This window comes from Terrapene carolina, unplaced genomic scaffold (assembly GCF_002925995.2).
Source record: "Terrapene carolina triunguis isolate 2854851 unplaced genomic scaffold, T_m_triunguis-2.0 Scaffold85, whole genome shotgun sequence".
NCBI classification, from domain to species: domain Eukaryota; kingdom Metazoa; phylum Chordata; order Testudines; family Emydidae; genus Terrapene; species Terrapene triunguis.
In genome coordinates, this window is record NW_020664436.1 from 46,213,158 (window position 1) to 46,231,703 (window position 18,546).

At 38.0% G+C, this 18,546-nt stretch overlaps 1 protein-coding gene across 3 annotated transcripts in view; it reads right to left on the reverse strand.

Moving 5' to 3' along the window:
- ADGRG6 (adhesion G protein-coupled receptor G6) overlaps positions 1-18,546 on the reverse strand; it is a 140,930-nt gene that overhangs the window by 24,571 nt on the left and 97,813 nt on the right. For all 3 annotated transcript variants that reach the window (XM_024220103.2, XM_029911082.1, XM_024220098.2), the window contains 5 exons: positions 12,657-12,799; positions 11,669-11,783; positions 8,708-8,769; positions 4,850-5,057; positions 4,063-4,228 (listed from right to left, as the gene is read on the reverse strand). In XM_024220103.2, coding sequence (XP_024075871.1) covers positions 4,063-4,228; positions 4,850-5,057; positions 8,708-8,769; positions 11,669-11,783; positions 12,657-12,799 — 694 coding nt within the window. The remainder of the gene's footprint in view (positions 1-4,062; positions 4,229-4,849; positions 5,058-8,707; positions 8,770-11,668; positions 11,784-12,656; positions 12,800-18,546) is intronic.

Consider the following 18,546-nt stretch of genomic DNA (forward strand, 5'->3'; position numbering starts at 1 on the left):
TCCCTGGAGTCAGAATAAGGATAGACTACACAGGAATGTGTCAAACAGCTAGAAGCCCACTCTGTCAATCAATCCATCAGTCCATGCAATCAGATCCTTATTTTGACAGTCAGCACTGTCATATATCTGAGAGCCTCCTCTTTTCCTGTAACTACAGTGGAAGAGGCAAGAGACTTACAACTTTCTGAACAAGACACCGAAATTAACAGACAAGTAGACATGAGAACATCAGTGTTGAAATATTGTAGGAGTGCCTATGAATATAAACACATTACACTAGTTTACAAATTCATGTTAGTGGGCAACAGAGCCATTAGCAGGGACTGAAAAAGTCAAAAGCACTGTGGTTGGTATTTAAGACCCAACAGCTAGAAGACTCGACCTTGGTGAAAGAACTTTTGTAAACAAAAGAAATTATACTGTCATTGGTTATTTCCTCAGGAACGTTCTTTCAAGAGTTGTCTTGGCACAGGGGATTTTGGAACCTACAATACTTCATTGTGTCTGGTAACATTATCTATAGAAGCCCATCTCTAAACAGGAAAATAGAACTGGCCAACAGAAAAAGATGTACTGTAATCATAAATACTCTTGTGAATGACACGCTGATATTTGCAACCCTTATTATATGCTTACTGTAAACCAGTGTTTCCCAAACTGTGTTTCGCAGAACACTGGTGTTCCGCATGATTGAATAGGTGTTCTGTGAAAGACTCTTGCACTTGATTTTTGTACTACTTTATACACGCTTTCCAGTTAGAAATTGTTAGTTCAAGTTATTTTAAATTTGTATTTTTGCTTTGTTTTATAAAATAAAATATATTTGAGCATAAATAACGCAATTTTTTTACTTGAAAACCAAACGACTACAAAATAATATTATAAGTGTTCCGTAATAGGCTAAAAAGTATTCTGTGGCCAAAAAAGTTTGGGAAACGCTGCTGTAAACATTTGAAAGAGTGAATATTTATTGACAAGAATGCTCATGGACATTAAAAACACTAGAGCAAAGAAATGTGTGAATTTATTACAGCTTCTGCAGCCATTTTGGAAAGCACTTATTATTCCCACAACTGATTTGAATAATTATTAGTAGTTCATAGATAATATAGGATCATTAAAGGGGACTCCCATTGTTTATAAGCTTACGTCAACCAGTCATGTGACACAGGTGATAACTCAGAGGGTGCAAATAGCAATAGCAACCAAAATATAGGCTACAGAACTACAAGACATACAGGCCCTGTTCACAAACTGTTTATCAAGCATTTGTGAAGAACACATGCATTTGTAAAAATCACAAAGCTGTTTAGGGATAATACCTGACAGACAGACAGAACACAGGGATAAATTCATCTGGTAAGTTGTCCTCAAAGAATAATTTGGCTAAGGCTAGTAGAAACTCTGCATCTACTAGAGATGTCTTATTAGGTTCAATGAAGAGAACGGAAGAGGTTTCTCTAAAAATAGGGATTATATTACAGGAACAATTTAACAAAATGAATTCCCAAATGCTAACAGTCAAAGATTTGGCAAGAACTGTAAAGATACTTGACTAAAGTACAATTTCTTCAAGCTGCTGTGGATAGATTTGCTTGATATCCATCTTAAATAAAACAACATGTAGCTTGAGGTTTTTAAGATTCCCTAAAGATCATCACAATATTTGGTAGAAGTTCTTGACCTTGTGAAAGGGAAGTTCCATTCAGAGAGGAGAGAAAAATTCTTGCCTAATAAGCATGGAAATATAAACTGTGACCATAGATGTTGAGGAAATTTTTGATGGGGAAGGGGCTAAGAATTCTCAATAAGCTGTTGGAAGTGTAAAAGCCTGAAAACCAACTCAGTGTTCCAATAGGAACATTATTAATGAACTTGTCTTTTCTTATGGCACAATCTGGTTTTCATCATTATTTAAACAGTCCTGTAATAAATTATTCCAGGGCAAGAAAATTCTAATATTCCTGGATGTCCTCATGCCACAGATGGTATTTGTTATTATACGTGCAGGACATCCCAGATCTAAATGTAGAATTTTTCCTTTCACCTCCATAAATGCAAGGTGAAAACTGAATGATAACTGTTCCTTTTCTTTTATAACACTCAGCAATCAAGCTTTATTAATAACAGAACTTCCTCATCCATTTCCACTAAATTTGATCTGTAGAAAAATGGGCAAAATTCTGTGAGTGAAAATGAGTGAAACTCCATTAAAATAAATGTAACGGGGCCTACTTACATCTGCAGAGAATTTGATCCTTTGAATTTTAGGTCCAGAAGATAATATGAACAATATTTAAAAAGACTATAATATTTTATGATACTGTTATTCATGTATATTGTGCCATAAATTTTGCATGGTACTTACAGAAATGACAAGTTATTTATTAGGAATAGCAAGTTTACACCAACAGAGAATTTAATTTCTCATTTATATTACAGCAATATTATTCTGTTACACTATACTGTAATGATTTGCATTTAACTGTTAGCACAACTTCATGTTTAAATTATGAAATAAGCTCCTCGGGTCTGATTATTTGTTTATAATAGAAAGATTTTTATTGTATGGGTTTTTTTTTTAACTCTCACCTACCTTCACCTACACTGCAGGCTTATACAGTGACTATGTGTTTGGCATGTGGTCCAGTGGGAGAGACATGACAGTTCATGGTTAGGGCACTAAGAAACTCAAGATCAATTCCCTGCTCTGCCACAGACTTCCTGTGTGATCTTAGTCAAGTCACTTAGGGCCAGATTTTTACATGTATTTATGTGCCTAAAGAAGCAGACAGGTGCCTGGTGGGATTTAATGGGAATGAGGTATATAGGGGCTTTTGAAAATCCTACTAGTTGCCTATCTTCATTTTTAGGCACCTAAATGCCATTAAAAATCTGGCCTCTAGTCTCTCTGCGCCTCAGTTCCCTATCTGTAACAAAATGGGAATAGCATTTTATAGCTCACAGGGATGTTGTGAGGAAAAAGACATTTAACAACTTGAAGCCAAAATCAAAGAGTTGGTGAACATTTATCTCCTGCTGGAGTCAATGGAAGATGCATGTGCACAGCAGAACTCGGGGTTTGGCTCAGAGTAAGCAGAATTATTAAAAAACTGTTGGAGGTTTCCATATTGATCCATGAAAGCTTGTACCACAACACCGATGAAGTCCTTCATGTAGATACCACCTTGGATTTACTCTGCAGGAGGACTGAATGCAGACTCCTGCTTAGGAAACTTCGAATACTTAGTTCTGTTTAAAATTACATCGCTGAGTATATGTAGATTTGAGAGGTAAAAATATACAATCCATCTCTATGCCTGAGATGAGAACACCCATGTTTCATTATTTTTCATGGGTGATACTAAGATACACTTAGTATCTTAAGTTCAATCAACTTCTTTTGGTCATCTCTAAGAAGAATTTTAGATACAATAGTGACACATTATTGGAAGTCTGAAATTCACCATTTTTCCCCACTTGGAAGTGTGTAATAAAGCAGGTGGGGCATTTTGTTGATATAGTGAAATTGCCCTGGGTTTAACACTTGCTAAATATTTCCTAGGAACTTCTGGTCCTCAGCAATAGGATGTATGAAATCAACAATATTATTTTTGTCGACAGAGATACCAATATCACCAGCTGTTTTTGTATCAGTAAAGCAACACTTGACTGAAGAAACATCATCAGTTATTTGTAAAAGGTAGTTATAAGTGACAATCAGATGGGGCTGTTAGTGTGCTGGCTAACAGATTGCCAAAGTCTAATTCAGGAGACGGGTCGTACAGAAGATTAATAGAGGATATTTTCCCTCCTCATTTTTCCAAGTAGATGAAAAAATGGAGCTAGTTTGGAATATGTCAGCAAAACATTTAAATTTGTAACAGTCACAATTTGGTCTGGATTTCCTATAACCCATGGAAGTACTAAATTAAGCTATTTGAAAGGTAATCAATATTCCCAACTGGGTTCAGTGCTCCTGAATCATACCTAATAAATAATAAGTAATAATTCTTAACATCAGACACATTTTGAGTTCCACTGTAAATGTCTGTTCTGTACCTGAAAATCTGAAGCATTGTTCTGGGGACCAACACTGAAGGAGGATCCACTAAATGACGTTGAATTAATAGAAGAAACTCCAAGTGCCAGGTTCCGAGTTGAGATGCTCATGGATGGTCCAGTGAACTGAATCTTTAAGGCTAAGGTATCAATAGTTTTTAAAGCTCTAAAAACAAAGAAAATTATAAACAAAAATGTTGTTTTTATATATCTATATCTATATCTATCTACACACATATAAACAAAACAGAAGAGATGAGAAGAAAGAAAAATAATGATGAAACCAGTAATACAGCATCAGGAAAGAAAATTACTCTTGTGAGCTTTGAGTCCATTTCTGACACTAATTTTTGTAAACCCAACAGGTGATTTGATAGATAAATCTCTCTGGGCCAGAGCCTCAAATGATGTAAATCAATATAGGTATTGAAACCAGTGTATTTATGCTGATTTGCACTAAGGAAGGATCTGTCTGTCTGACATTTCTGGCTATAGAACAATATTCCAAAAATATTTAAATTCAGATTACAGTTTCACTTATATCAAAGTACTTAACTTTTTGTCAAGCCCCTTAATTCCGAGACTCGATATACGTCACTTGGAAAAATGTCTCATAAGTCATCTCATTTGGCAAAATGTGTTTCAAGGGACTTAATCAAAAGTCTAAGGTAGGTTGGCTGTAGCTTGTGTATCTCTATTTAGAAAGCTTGAAGTTTTTATGATCCCATACCCCAACAGGTAGTAAATCACTTTCTCAATCTCCTCCCTCAAATTCAGAAACACTTACTCAGAAGATGATGCTGCCAATACACTGTCTGAACTCGTTAAAATATTGGAAAAAATTGTCACCACAGTAGAACCCAAAGACGCATCAATTTCTTCATCGTTCACAATTTTTTTAAGTTTCTGGACAACATCATTGACTTTGTCTGAGGTCAGCTGCTGCCCTTCACCAGTGAGATTCAGAAGTTGATTGGCTATCTCAGCTGCATTTTCTGTGAGAACATAGGTAAAAGGGAGCAAAAGGAGAAAGGGATACATGTGAAGAGCACTTCCTGCTTGTTGATTTACAATGTACTCAGTGCTAATTGAACAAACATAATAACTAATCAACATAAAGTATATAGGATGAGCTGAGCTTATATAATGTACTTCTGTTTCCTCTTTCTTTTACTAATTTTATCTGGGTTTATCCTCATTTAAAGTAGGAAAAGATTAGAATGGATGAATGAAAGAAGAGAAAAGAGGAGAAAAAGAAAGAAGATAAGCATATTTCCTTCCCTTCTCTCCTTTCCTGTCCTTATCTTACACACTCTTTCTCTTTGGGAAAACCACATTCTCCTTCATCCCTGAGACCAAACTGTGGGTCTCCTGATGCCCCAGTTCCAGGAGAAATTTAACTCCTTTTTGGGTTCAGAAAGTAAAATCCTGACCCTATTGAAGTCAATTGGAATTTTTCTATTGAGTTCATTTCACCCAGAGCCTATGCATGAATGGCATGACAAGTAAATCTCATACAAGGGCTTTTTCTGGTAAGACAAGATTGGGTGTTTAATATGGTGGCAATATGGGCCACACACAAATAGTGGTATAAATTAGACTTTGGGCATCAGTTGGCCAGAAAACTAGTATAAAAGGTTAAGCCATGTAATCTGAAAAAAATTGGCATTCTGTGAGTGTGCTGAAAAAATTATTTGACAGGCTAAGGAGGTAGAGTGATGAACGTAGGAGAAAAAACTATAAACAAATCACTTTATCTACACTCACACATTTGTTATTTTTCCTGATATACAACCACTGTTGCCCCGTTGGCTAACATTACATTCATTTTACGCCCGAGTGCCTGATCCTGCACTGCCTTATCCCTTGTATGGTCACTTATACCTGTGCAAAATATGTTCAAACTGGGTTGAAAATGCTACCAAATAAGAATTCTGCACTCCTATGTTCCAATGACTGTACCCACTTTGCACTGGTGTACTCAAAGAGCATGAGTCCAATTTACACTAAGGCCCTTTACATTACTCTGGCAGTGGGTATAAATGTAATTTATTTCCACTTTACAACCAGTGTGATATAAAGCTGTCTTTGTGTAAATGAGAATAAGGCTCCAGGAGTCCAATCCAAAGCCCACTGGAATCCTTTTCATTGACTTCAGTGGCTTTGAATCAGGCCCCAGGTACAAAACATTGGAAAATCAGACTGGAACAGACTGTCAATTTGATGCAAATTAACACCTGCCCCCAGTCTTGGCATAAAAAATTTAACTCATGGCACTGAATTTGATCCAGACACTTTCATGGATAGGCTGGATTCAATTTGTTGTTTTCTCATAGATTTTAAATATTTATTTTGATTTTTTTAAAATATTGAAACAACTTAGTATGAGTGAGGGAGACATGCTGGCATAGGGTGGGGAAACCAACCACCAAACACCACAAGAATGCTCCACGGTATTTTCCCCAGGCATTGAAATTAGGGGTGTGTGTTAGAATTTACAGGGGGGTGAGACCGTGAGGGCGAAGATGGGCTGTATGTCACCATAGTAAAAACTGAAAAATGTTTCACAACCCTTTTATTACTTTAACTCCTGTTTTAAAATCATCACACATATTAAAGTTGGCTACTCAGGCCTTCTGTGAAGCACTATATCTACATCCTTTTTGGTTTCTTGTAATTTTGCACAACTCTGTTAATGAACTTCTTGAATGAAGTGCACTCATCTTTCGTGGCTTCTTGTGTGTATGGTATTTCCAGTCCTTCAGTTGATATGCTCATTAGTTCATTCACATGATGAGGCAGAAGGAGACTTCATTCAAAGCACAAAATTCTATTCATTGATGAAAAAGAATGCTCAACTGGAGCTGTTGTGACTAGGGATAGCAAGAGATGAATTCCTACTTCTTTCATCCCAGGAAACAAAGATCAGGTTAACCCACTAGTGATGATAAAAAAGAAGTTGAAGCAAATCTTCATTCATTCATCATATGACATTCCACTCTGTATTCAAATTCTCTATCACATCACAACCTAATTGCTTATTGAATTTCATCCTATTTCCTTCAGACCATTTCTCCAGTTTGTCCAGATCATTTTGAATTTTAATCCCATCCTCCAAAGCACTTGCAACCCCTCCCAAGTTGGAATCATTTACAAACTTTATAAGTGTACTCTTGATGCCATTATCTAAATCATTGGTGAAGATATTGAACAGAACCAGACCCAAAACCAATCCCTACGGGACCTAACTCGATATGCCCTTCCAGCTTGACAGTGAACCTCTGATAACTACTCTCAGGGACCATTTTCCAACCAGTTATGCACTTACCTTATAACAGCTCCAAGTTGTATTTCCCTAGTTGGTTTATGAGAAGGTTATTTGAGATGGTATCAAAAGCCTTACTAAAGGCAAGATATACCACATTTACCACTTCCCCCATCCACCAGGCTTGTTACCCTGTCAAAGAAAGCTATTAGATTGGTTTGACATGCTGTTACTTATCACCCTATTATCTTCTAGGTGTTTGCAAATTGATTGCTTAATTATTTGTTCCATTATCTTTTTGGATACTAAAGTTAAGATCTGCAGTGTGTATAGGAGAGATTATGGTTATACTTTTCTCTGAGAAAAGCTTGTACTCCACCATGTCTTCCAAAGAAGTTTGGAGCTCCATCAAATGCACAAGTAGCCATCTGTTTACTGTTCAATTTACAAGCATTTAACTCTAAGATGTGGGTTGTCACACATGCAGCTGATGTATCTTCTATAACCTGAACATCTAGAAATGTATCTACGGGCCTACCACTGACATCAAGATAATGTATGCAATGACTTAAAAATGCTTGATGCCAATTTGCACTGGTGCATTCATCAGTCACGTATGCAAATTTTTTGAATGTGGTGAGACAGTTCTTCACTTTTTCAACTGCTGAGTCTTTCACTGGTGCATTGCATGCTTCTAATCAGTCAGTTGAGTTTCTTGCAGAAAGATAGTGAGCATTTGCCAATCTTGTTCAGAAACAGTGTCCAATTTCAGGGTTAACAAGTGACAATGCACTTAACATTGGCCTCCAGTTTGTAGTGTGTGGTATCTGTTGCTTAAATAGAAAATATGCCAACAGCTGTGTTTATTAACATAAACTGTGTTGTGTCTGCAGCATTCTTAACAGCCTCATTCAGTACTTCTAAAACTGGCTTTTACAATGACTGGCTTATAAGGCTTTCTGCATGTCGATGCAGTCCAGAGGCTTGGTGTTTTGCAGCCTTTTCATGTAGTTTGTCAGCATTTGCTTTGCTGATTGGTCTGGCAAACCTAGCTCCTCCAGTTTTATCAATTGTAGCAGTGGGAAGCTTTCCTTCTTTGTAATCTTTTTTTGCAAGAGGTGCACCAATAAATGGGAAAAGTTTGACTAAGAAACATTGGAAACTGCCTTTAGGTTGTGGAGACACTATTTCTTCAGTGTTTTGGACTGTTGTAGATACACCACTTGAACCTTCAGATGACATGTTGGTATATTCTTTAGTTCTTGGTATGTTCTTTATCTTGGTTGGGGGTGATGGGAGTATTCGGGGGGAGGTGTACATTGTCCCTGGGGGATGTAGGGAAATTGCTCCTAGATAAAGGATGAATATCAATACACTTACCTGTGCAATTTCTAAGATCAGGTTGGCCCCAGTATGATGTATAGTTGTGCGGGTTTAAAAAACTGGAGGAAAAAAATGACAGAATATGCATTTAGACAAAGCGTGTCATATTATTCAGAATAATGTAGCATAATAAAGCAGGATGTTTCAAAATTCATTTGTAAATTTCACAGCATCATGTTACATTAAAATTACAGTCCTGGCAGCAACAAAACTACAATGAAAATTAACAAGATATGACCGATATTGGGAATTTGTGGTTGATTGTTGTATAAAACCAGTGACATCAACAATGGTGCAAAAAAAGTATGCTCCATGGGCCAGATCCTCCGTTGGTGTGAACTGCCATAGTTACATTGTCTCCAATGAAGCGGTGAGGATTTACACTAGTTGAGGATCTAGAGTTATATTTCAGGAGTGACCAAAGCACCTATGTGGTCTATAGCATTCCTAATATGTCCTGACCAAATGTTTTGAAGAGTAGTTGAAATTTTCTCGTAAAGTGCCAAATCCTGCCATTATATTTTAACTTTAACTTAGTTAGGCTTTGAATCAGCCCTATGTGAAAAGAGCAGTATCATAACACATACACACAAGTGGGACAAATTAAGGCAACCTTAATTCTGCATATCCAAACTATTGAGTGCTTGACATAGCATATTTAATGCTCTTTTAATGTAGCTTTAGGAAATATAAATTGTAACCTGACATTGTCCCTCTAACATTTGTTCTGTGATTGAGTATGGAGTTCCATACATCATCAAGAGCACGGCAGTAGGTTTCACTGATGTGCTAACAAGCACCTGGTTACCTCAGCACTGCCAAATCTGTGATCCATACTGTACAATGTTTGCAGGCCACATCAGTCTTCTGTGCTGTGGGGTTTGCTTAGGACCCAGTGTCACAGAGACATTACTATATTTAACATTTTCCTCCATGCCTGGGACAGGTTAAACTACATAGGCTGTCTATTTGAGCCTTTTTTGAGGGGTGGGATCAAAACATCACTGAATTTCTGCTCCACTGCCATTTTTCACTTAATCACGCCCACTATTTTCACACCAGATGGCAGAATGTTACACATTTCGGCTGTGCATTTCATCCTTTGTGAACCACACACACACAAATCTTTGGTATCTTTTTGTTTCTACAGTGTAGCAGCTGAGCATGTAGTTGCCTGCTTCTTTTTGTTCCCAGTATTGGCAAGAGTTACTGGAGACTGCTAGGCAAGAAAAGCCTACTACAAAGCAGAATAAAAATTTTGGATTAGAAATATTTTATGCTGACAATCAAAGTTATTGTGTAGGCCCCAATGAGTGTGCAATAGAGATAAGCAGTCCTGGGGCAGTAAAGGCCAGGATCTTCAATGTGTAGTCACTCAGTGGCACACACATCAAAACAGTTTGACCCTTGCACTAGCTACTTTGCAACAAATGTTGTTCAATCAGAACCTAATGGTATTTGTACAAGATTAACAGGCTGAGGAAGTAAGTTAGTTAAACACAAACTCTGGTTGTTTTCCTGTCTGGCACAAAACCTTGAGGCTGATGTTCATGTTGCCATGTTTCCAGAAAGTAAAAGAGCTGGATCAGCCTTCTCAGACCATGTCCCAGATACAATGTAGGCAAATAAGTCTTTTTACAGCTTTAAAAGTATTCATTATTAGCCTGTATTATTGCTTATGGCTATCATATTAACTGTAGTTATTATCATCATTGGTATCACCATCACGCCTAGATCAAAGCCTCATTGTGATAGGTACTGTACAAACACGCAGGAAAGGACAGTCTGTGCTCTGAAGAATTTATAGTTTGAATAGAGAAGACAGACCAATACGGGGAAGGAAAGGCAGGATTATTACCCCCATTTTACAGGTGGGGAATTGAGGCATGGAGAGATTAAGTGCCTTGTTGAAGCTCACACAGCAAGTCTATGGCAGGGCCAAATACTGAACCTAAGTCTCCTGAGTCCCCAATCTAAACCTTAAAACCTCCAGCCTAAAGCCTTAGCCACATCTTTACTCCCTGCTACTACTAACTACTGCCAAACTGCCCATTTCGGTGTTGTAGCTATGTTGGTCCCAGGAAATGAGAAAGACAAGGTAGGTGAGGTAATATCTTTTATTGGACTAACTTCTGCTGGTGGAAGGGACTAGCTTTTGAGATTCACAGAGTTCTTCCTCAGGCCTGGGGAAGATAACCAGAATGTCCAAATTAAATACAAGGTGGAACAGATTGCTAAGGGGTTCACACACACTGTAGGAGACCACTTAAAATGAAACAGGAAATTAATACCTATACTGTAGGACAATAGAGGGTTAGCAGGCAGTGGGGTGTGTCACGAATTGTTGTAATGAGCCATAAAACCAGTGTCTCTGTTAAATCTATGGATTTTAGTGCATTTTTCAAAGTATTTAATGTGAGTCTGACTTTGCTTTAACTAGATGAGAGGTCTCAGAACCTACCAAATAAACCTCCTCAACCAGAATTCAGCTGAGAATACTGTTTGTGATGGACAAATCAGTTTAGAATCCAGTTTACTATTGGTTCTGAAGTACTAGCTGTAGTAAAACATTATTTTTGACAGTTAAATAAGAAGAATGATTTGAAGATAAACAGGGAGCAGATCTGTTAGGTAAGAAGATACAATTATAGTTATTTTATGACCAGATAGTATTTGCAGGTCTCATTACACCTTGAAGAAGTGATGCCTATTTGTATCTTTTCCTGGTCATTACTAATCAAGGACATATCTCTACTCCAACAACATGTGCCTCTCTGTGCTATTTGGGCCTGCATGTGCCACAATATGAAAGTAACCTCACTTTAAAATAACGCTGATCCATTCATGGGCTAAATCGGACACAATTTAAATGGCATACACACTAAAATACTGAATACTGAATATTGGTTTTGCCATTAGACAGCTCAAGGCTTCTGACAGGTCTCCATGATTACTTACCATGTTCTTGATGCAATCTGGACTGAGCTCCCATGGCACAACGTAAAGTTGGTTACAGTGGGCCTGGTATCTGGCCAGAAATAGTTCAGAGGGTTTTCTTCAGCTGTACATTTTTCTATAAAACAACAATGTACATAAATGAGAACACATCTTAGCTTTTATCAAGTAAATTATAGCTTGATGTATCAGCCTCTCTTGCATCACATTTTATTAATCATTCTGTGGTTTACATGCAATCATCTTTTCTCCAGTGGGTGCCTGCAACATGTTTGTAACGGCTGGGTGCTGTACATTGTACACCTTTGTCCCGGACCTACCAGGCCAGATCATCAGCTGCTGTAAATTGGCATAACTCCGCTGAAGCCTAAAGAGCTATGCTGAGTTAGCAGTCGAGAACTTGGATATCAGAATGGCAATTTGAAGCCCACAGACCAGTTGCTGAGAGTCCATTGATGGCCCTATTTGTCTGGTCATAATTTTTATCTGAATTAGAAGATACCAGATTTCAGTCTGCAGAAGAGAAGAACGAGGGGGGATTTGATAGCTGCTTTCAACCTCCTGAAGGGAGTTCCAAAGAGATGGATGGATCTAGACTGTTCTCAGTGGTAGCAGATGACAGAACAAAGAGCAATGGTCTCAACCTGCAGTGGGGGAGGTTTAGGTTGGATATTAGGAAAAACTTTTTCACTAGGAGGGTGGTGAAGCACTGGAATGGGTTACCTAGGGAGGTGGTGGAATCTCCTTCCAAAGCCCTGGCTGGGATGATTTAGTTGGGGATTGGTCCTGCTTTGAGCAGGGGGTTGGACTAGATGACCTCCTGAGGTCCCTTCCAACCCTGATATTCTATGATTCTATGATTCAGTACAGTAGGGAAGTCCATTGTTAGAGCCTTTAGTGTTCACTAAATAGGGGAAGCGGGGGAAGGGACTTGTTTTGGGGCAAGCAAACAAAACCTGAAGAATGGCAAAGTTGAAATCTCTTTACCTACCTACTGGATCAACATCCACTGAATGGACCCTCAGTCCATCCCCTATGGTTTCATTATTGCTTATGAGTTTCTGCCGGATGGCTTGCTCTTCTAAACTGATGTTGTTGGTAGAGTTGTAAACCAGAAGAGCCCAAACTACAAATCTGCAAGGAAAATTATCCCAGTGTTTGAATCAGAATGAGATATAACAAAGGAATCGGGGTTTTGAAATTAAAATATCCAACCAGCTTAAATAAGGTTTATGATGAAGGTACCTGGCATATTTTAATCTCTATATGTCATGAGAGAGACCGAGCAAACCATGTCTATCCCAATATGGAGGGAATAACTCAGAAAATATTGTTCCTTACCCGTAAATTAGCCTTCTCTTACACACATAGCACTCCAAACCTGGCACTGTTGGGAAATCCCACCAGCAGCTACTATTATTGAGGCAATTCTCTAAAAGATCGAAGGTAAAAATATTAAAAGCGCCTAAGGGTCAGATTTTGAAAGGTATTTAGGTAGCTAAAGATGCAGATAGGTGCCTAGATGGATTTTCTAAAGCATCTAGATACTCCTGAAAACCCCACTTGGGAACTATCTGTATTTTTAAGTGCCTAAATACTTTTAAAAATCTGGCCCTTAGTGACTGAGGAACCAAAGTCCCATTGAAAGTCAATGAGACTTTGGCTACTAAGTCATTTAGTTACTTTGGAAAATGTTACCTCTAATTAGGAAAGATTGGCTGCTTAGTCGAATAGAAACAAGCAGTCGTGGAATAGTAATAACTGTTTTGGACAGAAACCCATTGATCCTTTCTTGAGCCTTGGTCCCTCTCCTGTGTGGGAATTAGAACAATATCCTCCCCTTGTCCAGACTCATGGACTTTCTGGATGCAGGAAATCATTGCTGGCCATTCAGATGGAATGGTGAAATGAAAAGAGGGGTCCCAGCCAGACTTGTTCTAAGACAAGAGAGAAGCCCAGGTCATAGCCAATGCTCAAAAACCTCACCAAGATATGTGAGTACCCCAAGGTATAGGAAAAATGCTTAGAGGAGAAACAAGAAGATGTCCAAGGGCTGTGCCAGGCTAGTAGTAGGAAGGCATAACACTGAACCAGGAGCCAGGCTCAATGATGGGCTCCTTGGAAGCTGAAAGGAGAGATGCCAGTGTGCAAATAGGCACATATTTACTGTTTATATAAATAGAAAGATTTATTCTCTGCTCTTGCACTAGTAAATATACAGTTTTTCTTTTATATTGCTGAGCAAACATTTAAACCTGGCCACTAGTCACCCATTTGCCTTGGATGTGGGTGGCCTCAGTAGAGTTACTGCTGCAGAAGAATTACAGGTACCTCTAGACAGATCATCCCTGCTATGCTATCACACTTACCAAGTTCATCCTAACATTCCATTGGCTTCAATAGAATATTAATTCACAGCTATAACCTCAATAGGCTGTGCATTAGCAGGCTATTGATACATGCTTAGGGTGCATTGTGAGGCACAAGGCTGACAGTGGTAAAGGGGTTATTATGGCATTTATTTCAGAGGAAGAGTGAGAACTGCCTAGGAGCATGTCAGTTTCAGCCCCCCTAACCCCTACCAGCTAATCAGAATGTGACTTTGGACATTCAGCAACCAAAGCCATGCTCTAATGGCAACAAACAGCAGGAGTAATAATAGATCAGGTATAAATGGGTTAGTTATCCTGACTATTTACAAGGAGGAAAAATTGATTATGCAGCACTAATAAAGAACATCTGCTTAAACTATTCTGTTTATCTGGCTTTTGATAACTCTTACAGCATATGCTGTACATATTGTGTAACATGGAACTCCTTTATATTTTGACATACATTACAAATATTATTAAGCTGTACAAAATGACATGTTAACAACCTGTAATAGATAATAATCACTTTAACTTGATAATTAACACAGTTCTGAGCTGATCATTTCCCTCCATTTTTGTAGCAGTCAGATCCCAGATAAAGAACATTTTGCTGTTGAAATACGAAATTTAGTTTGAATTTGTGAAATAGTAGGCCAATATTCATGTAAATGTCAATGATGAAACACTGCTTCAGTGATGTAATGATGGGTGATCCCAACCTTAAAACACACATTCATCCTTCACAATGTATCTTGAAGGTAGTAATACTATAGCAAATGGATGTTTATATGAAACTCCATTCAAAAATCATAATGACAAATTCTTTCACACTGAAATCAGTGTGTACCAAAGAATAGATTGTGGTTATCTGGCATAAGTGTGCAAGATGGGGGAAAGGTGAAGTTAGCACTAGCTGTGAGAAGCCTATGGAAGACCTGCTGCCTTCTTCACAAGTCAGCTGAGCAGAGCTGACACAGAAGGAGGAGGACAGCACATGTTGCACCCTGATCCAGGGTATAACAGAGGTGCAAGTGTGCTTCCATCACTGTTACCAGAGTGATGAGCTTCCCTTAGGCACAATGACTCTTGGAGAAGCCACCAAGTAGGCCATGTCCTAAAAGCCACAATATAGCCCCAAAGGAATGCACTACATACGGTAAAGTAGATCACACTGAAATATAAATAATCAATTATTATTACAGCAGAGTTTTCTTTTTTCTCTTATTCCTTGTATAATGTTAATTGGCTGAACTAATCATATATTTAATATGTCCTTTTTCAGAATGCAACTGTAGTCTCTCAGCTACCAAGTCATTATTAATTAGTTTTATTATCATTGTAAACTTATTGTTCAGAGGCTAGGAATCCATTTTTTTAAATACATACAGTAAAATTTTCAAAAGCACCTAAATGTCCTAGGATCCTAACACCCATTGAAAATCATTGGGACTTAGGCTCGTAAGTCACAAGGCACTTTTGGAAATTTGATTTAAGTCTGCTATTTCAGCTTCTCTCTACACATCTTACTTTGTTATGCAGTTTTTGAAGATGAGCAGAAAAGTTTTAAAGATGTTTGTAAATTAGTAGCAAGTTTAAACATACACTGGGATACATGCGGTAAGATCTGCAGCATAGATGGGTGCATGACTTCGAAGGAATAATTTGAACTACTTGTTGCTGAATTCTAAATTAATTGCAACTATTTAAGAAAAAAGAGCCAGCCATGATTGTGAACTACTCAATGAAAACATCTGGTCAATGAGCAGTGGTGGTCCACACAGCAGGCAAAATGTTCAAATGTATAAGGAACGGAATTAATACCGAAAATCTGATAATCCCATCATATAAATCAATGGGAGGGCCCTTTCCTGGAATAATTTCAGTTCTGGTCACCCTACCTATAAAAAGATATAGCAGACTAGAGGGAGTTTGGAGATGACCAACAAAAATTATTTGAGTCATGGACAGACATCTAAATAAGGTAATATTGATAAGACTGGGAATGTTTAAATTAGAGAGCAGACAAATAAGAGGATACATGATAGACATATACACAGTAATCTGTGGTATAGAGAAGGTAAGTCAGGAGCTTCTGGTTACCCTCTCATAATACAAGAAGAAGTGGATATTTTAGAAGGGACATAAATCCTCATGTTTCAGGATATAAATTAACCACAAATGGACATGGATTAGGAAGAAACTTCCTCTATGGATAAATTATTCCATAATTTTTCACCTCAGGGTTTCTTACACCTTCCTCTGAAGAATCTGGCACTAGCTTTTTTCAGTGACAGGGTACAGGACTAGATGGCCCACTGCTCTGATCCAATATGACAATTCTTATATGCCCATGTGTCTTTGTTTGGGTTACATTCCTCCCCATAGAATTGGGGTGGCAAGACAAATAGTTGATCATACTGAATTTGCTTCATAACATAACATTTGCTTTGCATTGGTATTCAGTCTTATATAGGTGCTTACTATTAATATAATACGATATGTCATGATGCAGTGTAAAACCTACGATCTACTACAAATTAAAAGGGGAGTGCTGCAGTAAAGGGGAAAAGAAAGTGTTAAAATCCATGTTGTGTCAACAGTGACCTAAGGCTGATGCCATCTTATGTGAAATGAATTTGTTACATTATCATTAGGTTGTTGACATCACAAAATAACCAAGTACAACTAGCGCTCTGATAACTTCAGGCCCCACCCAACTCCCATTGAAGTCAATGGAAAGGCTCAATGGAAGACAATTGGAGCTGGATCAAGGCTCCTTATTGGCAGTTGCATAAGAGAGGCCAAGGATTGAATGAGCACACAGACTGAATAACCCATATGCTCACAGAGGTCTTCCCTACAGGTCATGGCTAAAATATACTAGTGGGGCTTTGTGGAGAACCTTGAACCTTTTCCATGGATACCAAGAGGACTTCAGTCTCCAGGACTTGGAATTTGGTATCTTTCACAAGCAAAATATTTACACAGAAATAAAACACTTTTAAAAAGCAAATGTGTGTGCACAGGGCTGGATTTTCAAAAGTGCCCAGCATTCTGCTCCCAGTGATATAATTTCCATTGGCTTCAAAGGGAGCAGAGTTGGGCCAATGCTGAGCGATTTTGCAGTAGGTTTAGCAGGATTTTTTAAAAATAAGAACAGACATTACAATTGTGTTACTTTATATGAATGCTGGTATTTATACTTCATAATATATTTGAAAGCAATTATGAACAATGGGAGTGTCGGGCACTATGCCAGCTTCCTCCATAAACTCTTATGTGCCTACTTTATATTTTGTCACACACTTAAATGACTAAAGATAATTTACCAAAAACAAGAACAAGGGGTCCTGCAGCTGCTAACTCTTGGCTGAAGCCATAGCACTTTCTAAAAAATAGTCTATCTTGTCTCAAGAATCCTTCCTATTAAACATCCCATCACCCAGAATTCATCAGAAGCCTGATTCTCTTCCTACTGAAATTAATAGCAAATGCCTACTGACTTTAATGGGCAGAATCAGACCTGGTAGAACTTCTTTTCTTTCTTGCTCAGCTCTTTCTTTTCATGTCTAAGGGAAGAGATTTCTACGTAGATTTAGCAACTGATCTTTTAAACATGTTAACAGTGACTGATGTTTTTATTTGGAAGAATTGTTAAACAGTAGTTAGAACTGCTATTTCCCGTTGTAGCAGTGATTAAGTACAGAGTATGGGCCAAAATTATGACAATCAAGTAATGGAGGTTGGAGCAAGCACAATCTTATTTTGCTGGTAAGTGAAGAAAAGCTCATATATGAAATCAAGGCTCAAGGTTTGCAAAATTGCTTGGAAAAAAGCATAAGGAAAGTTGGGGTGCTGAATAGCTCTGTGGAAGCCATTTCTTTTACCCAAATGACCCAATCTTGATCATATGGCTACACCTGGGATCTATAGGATCTTTCTGGGAAAAGCAGCAGGAGCAGCAGAAGAAATGTGTGGTGTCAAAAAGGGCAAGGAATCAATGGAAGAAACAAAAAAACATGCAAATTTTATCTGCAGAAAGAACAAAAATTTACGTTATTGTTACAGATTTGTGCAAACTGGCGGGGACAAAAGACCACCATGCTCACAAACCATTGTGCTTATGCCCCATCTGGAGTGTCCTTTTAACTCTATTTTGAAACAGCACCTTCTGGGATAGAGACACTGCTACTAAGATGAGAAAATTAAACACACATAAAACTACAGCACTGTTGTGATAAAATTCTGTCTCTTACTTTAGTTAATAATTTACCAACGCATGATATTGTCACATTGCTGCCATCCAGATATCTTTACACGTGTTCAAGGTGCTGATAATAATATTCACTTTTGGACTTGGCATTGCATGAGACTCTCATCACCACATTGAATTATCGCATCATAAGCACAGTGTACTTTGGATTGCTTCAGTTCATAGAGCTCAGCAATGCAAGAATAACAAGCCACTTCCATGTTTTTATTTTGTTTTTCTCTTCTTATCTATTTTTA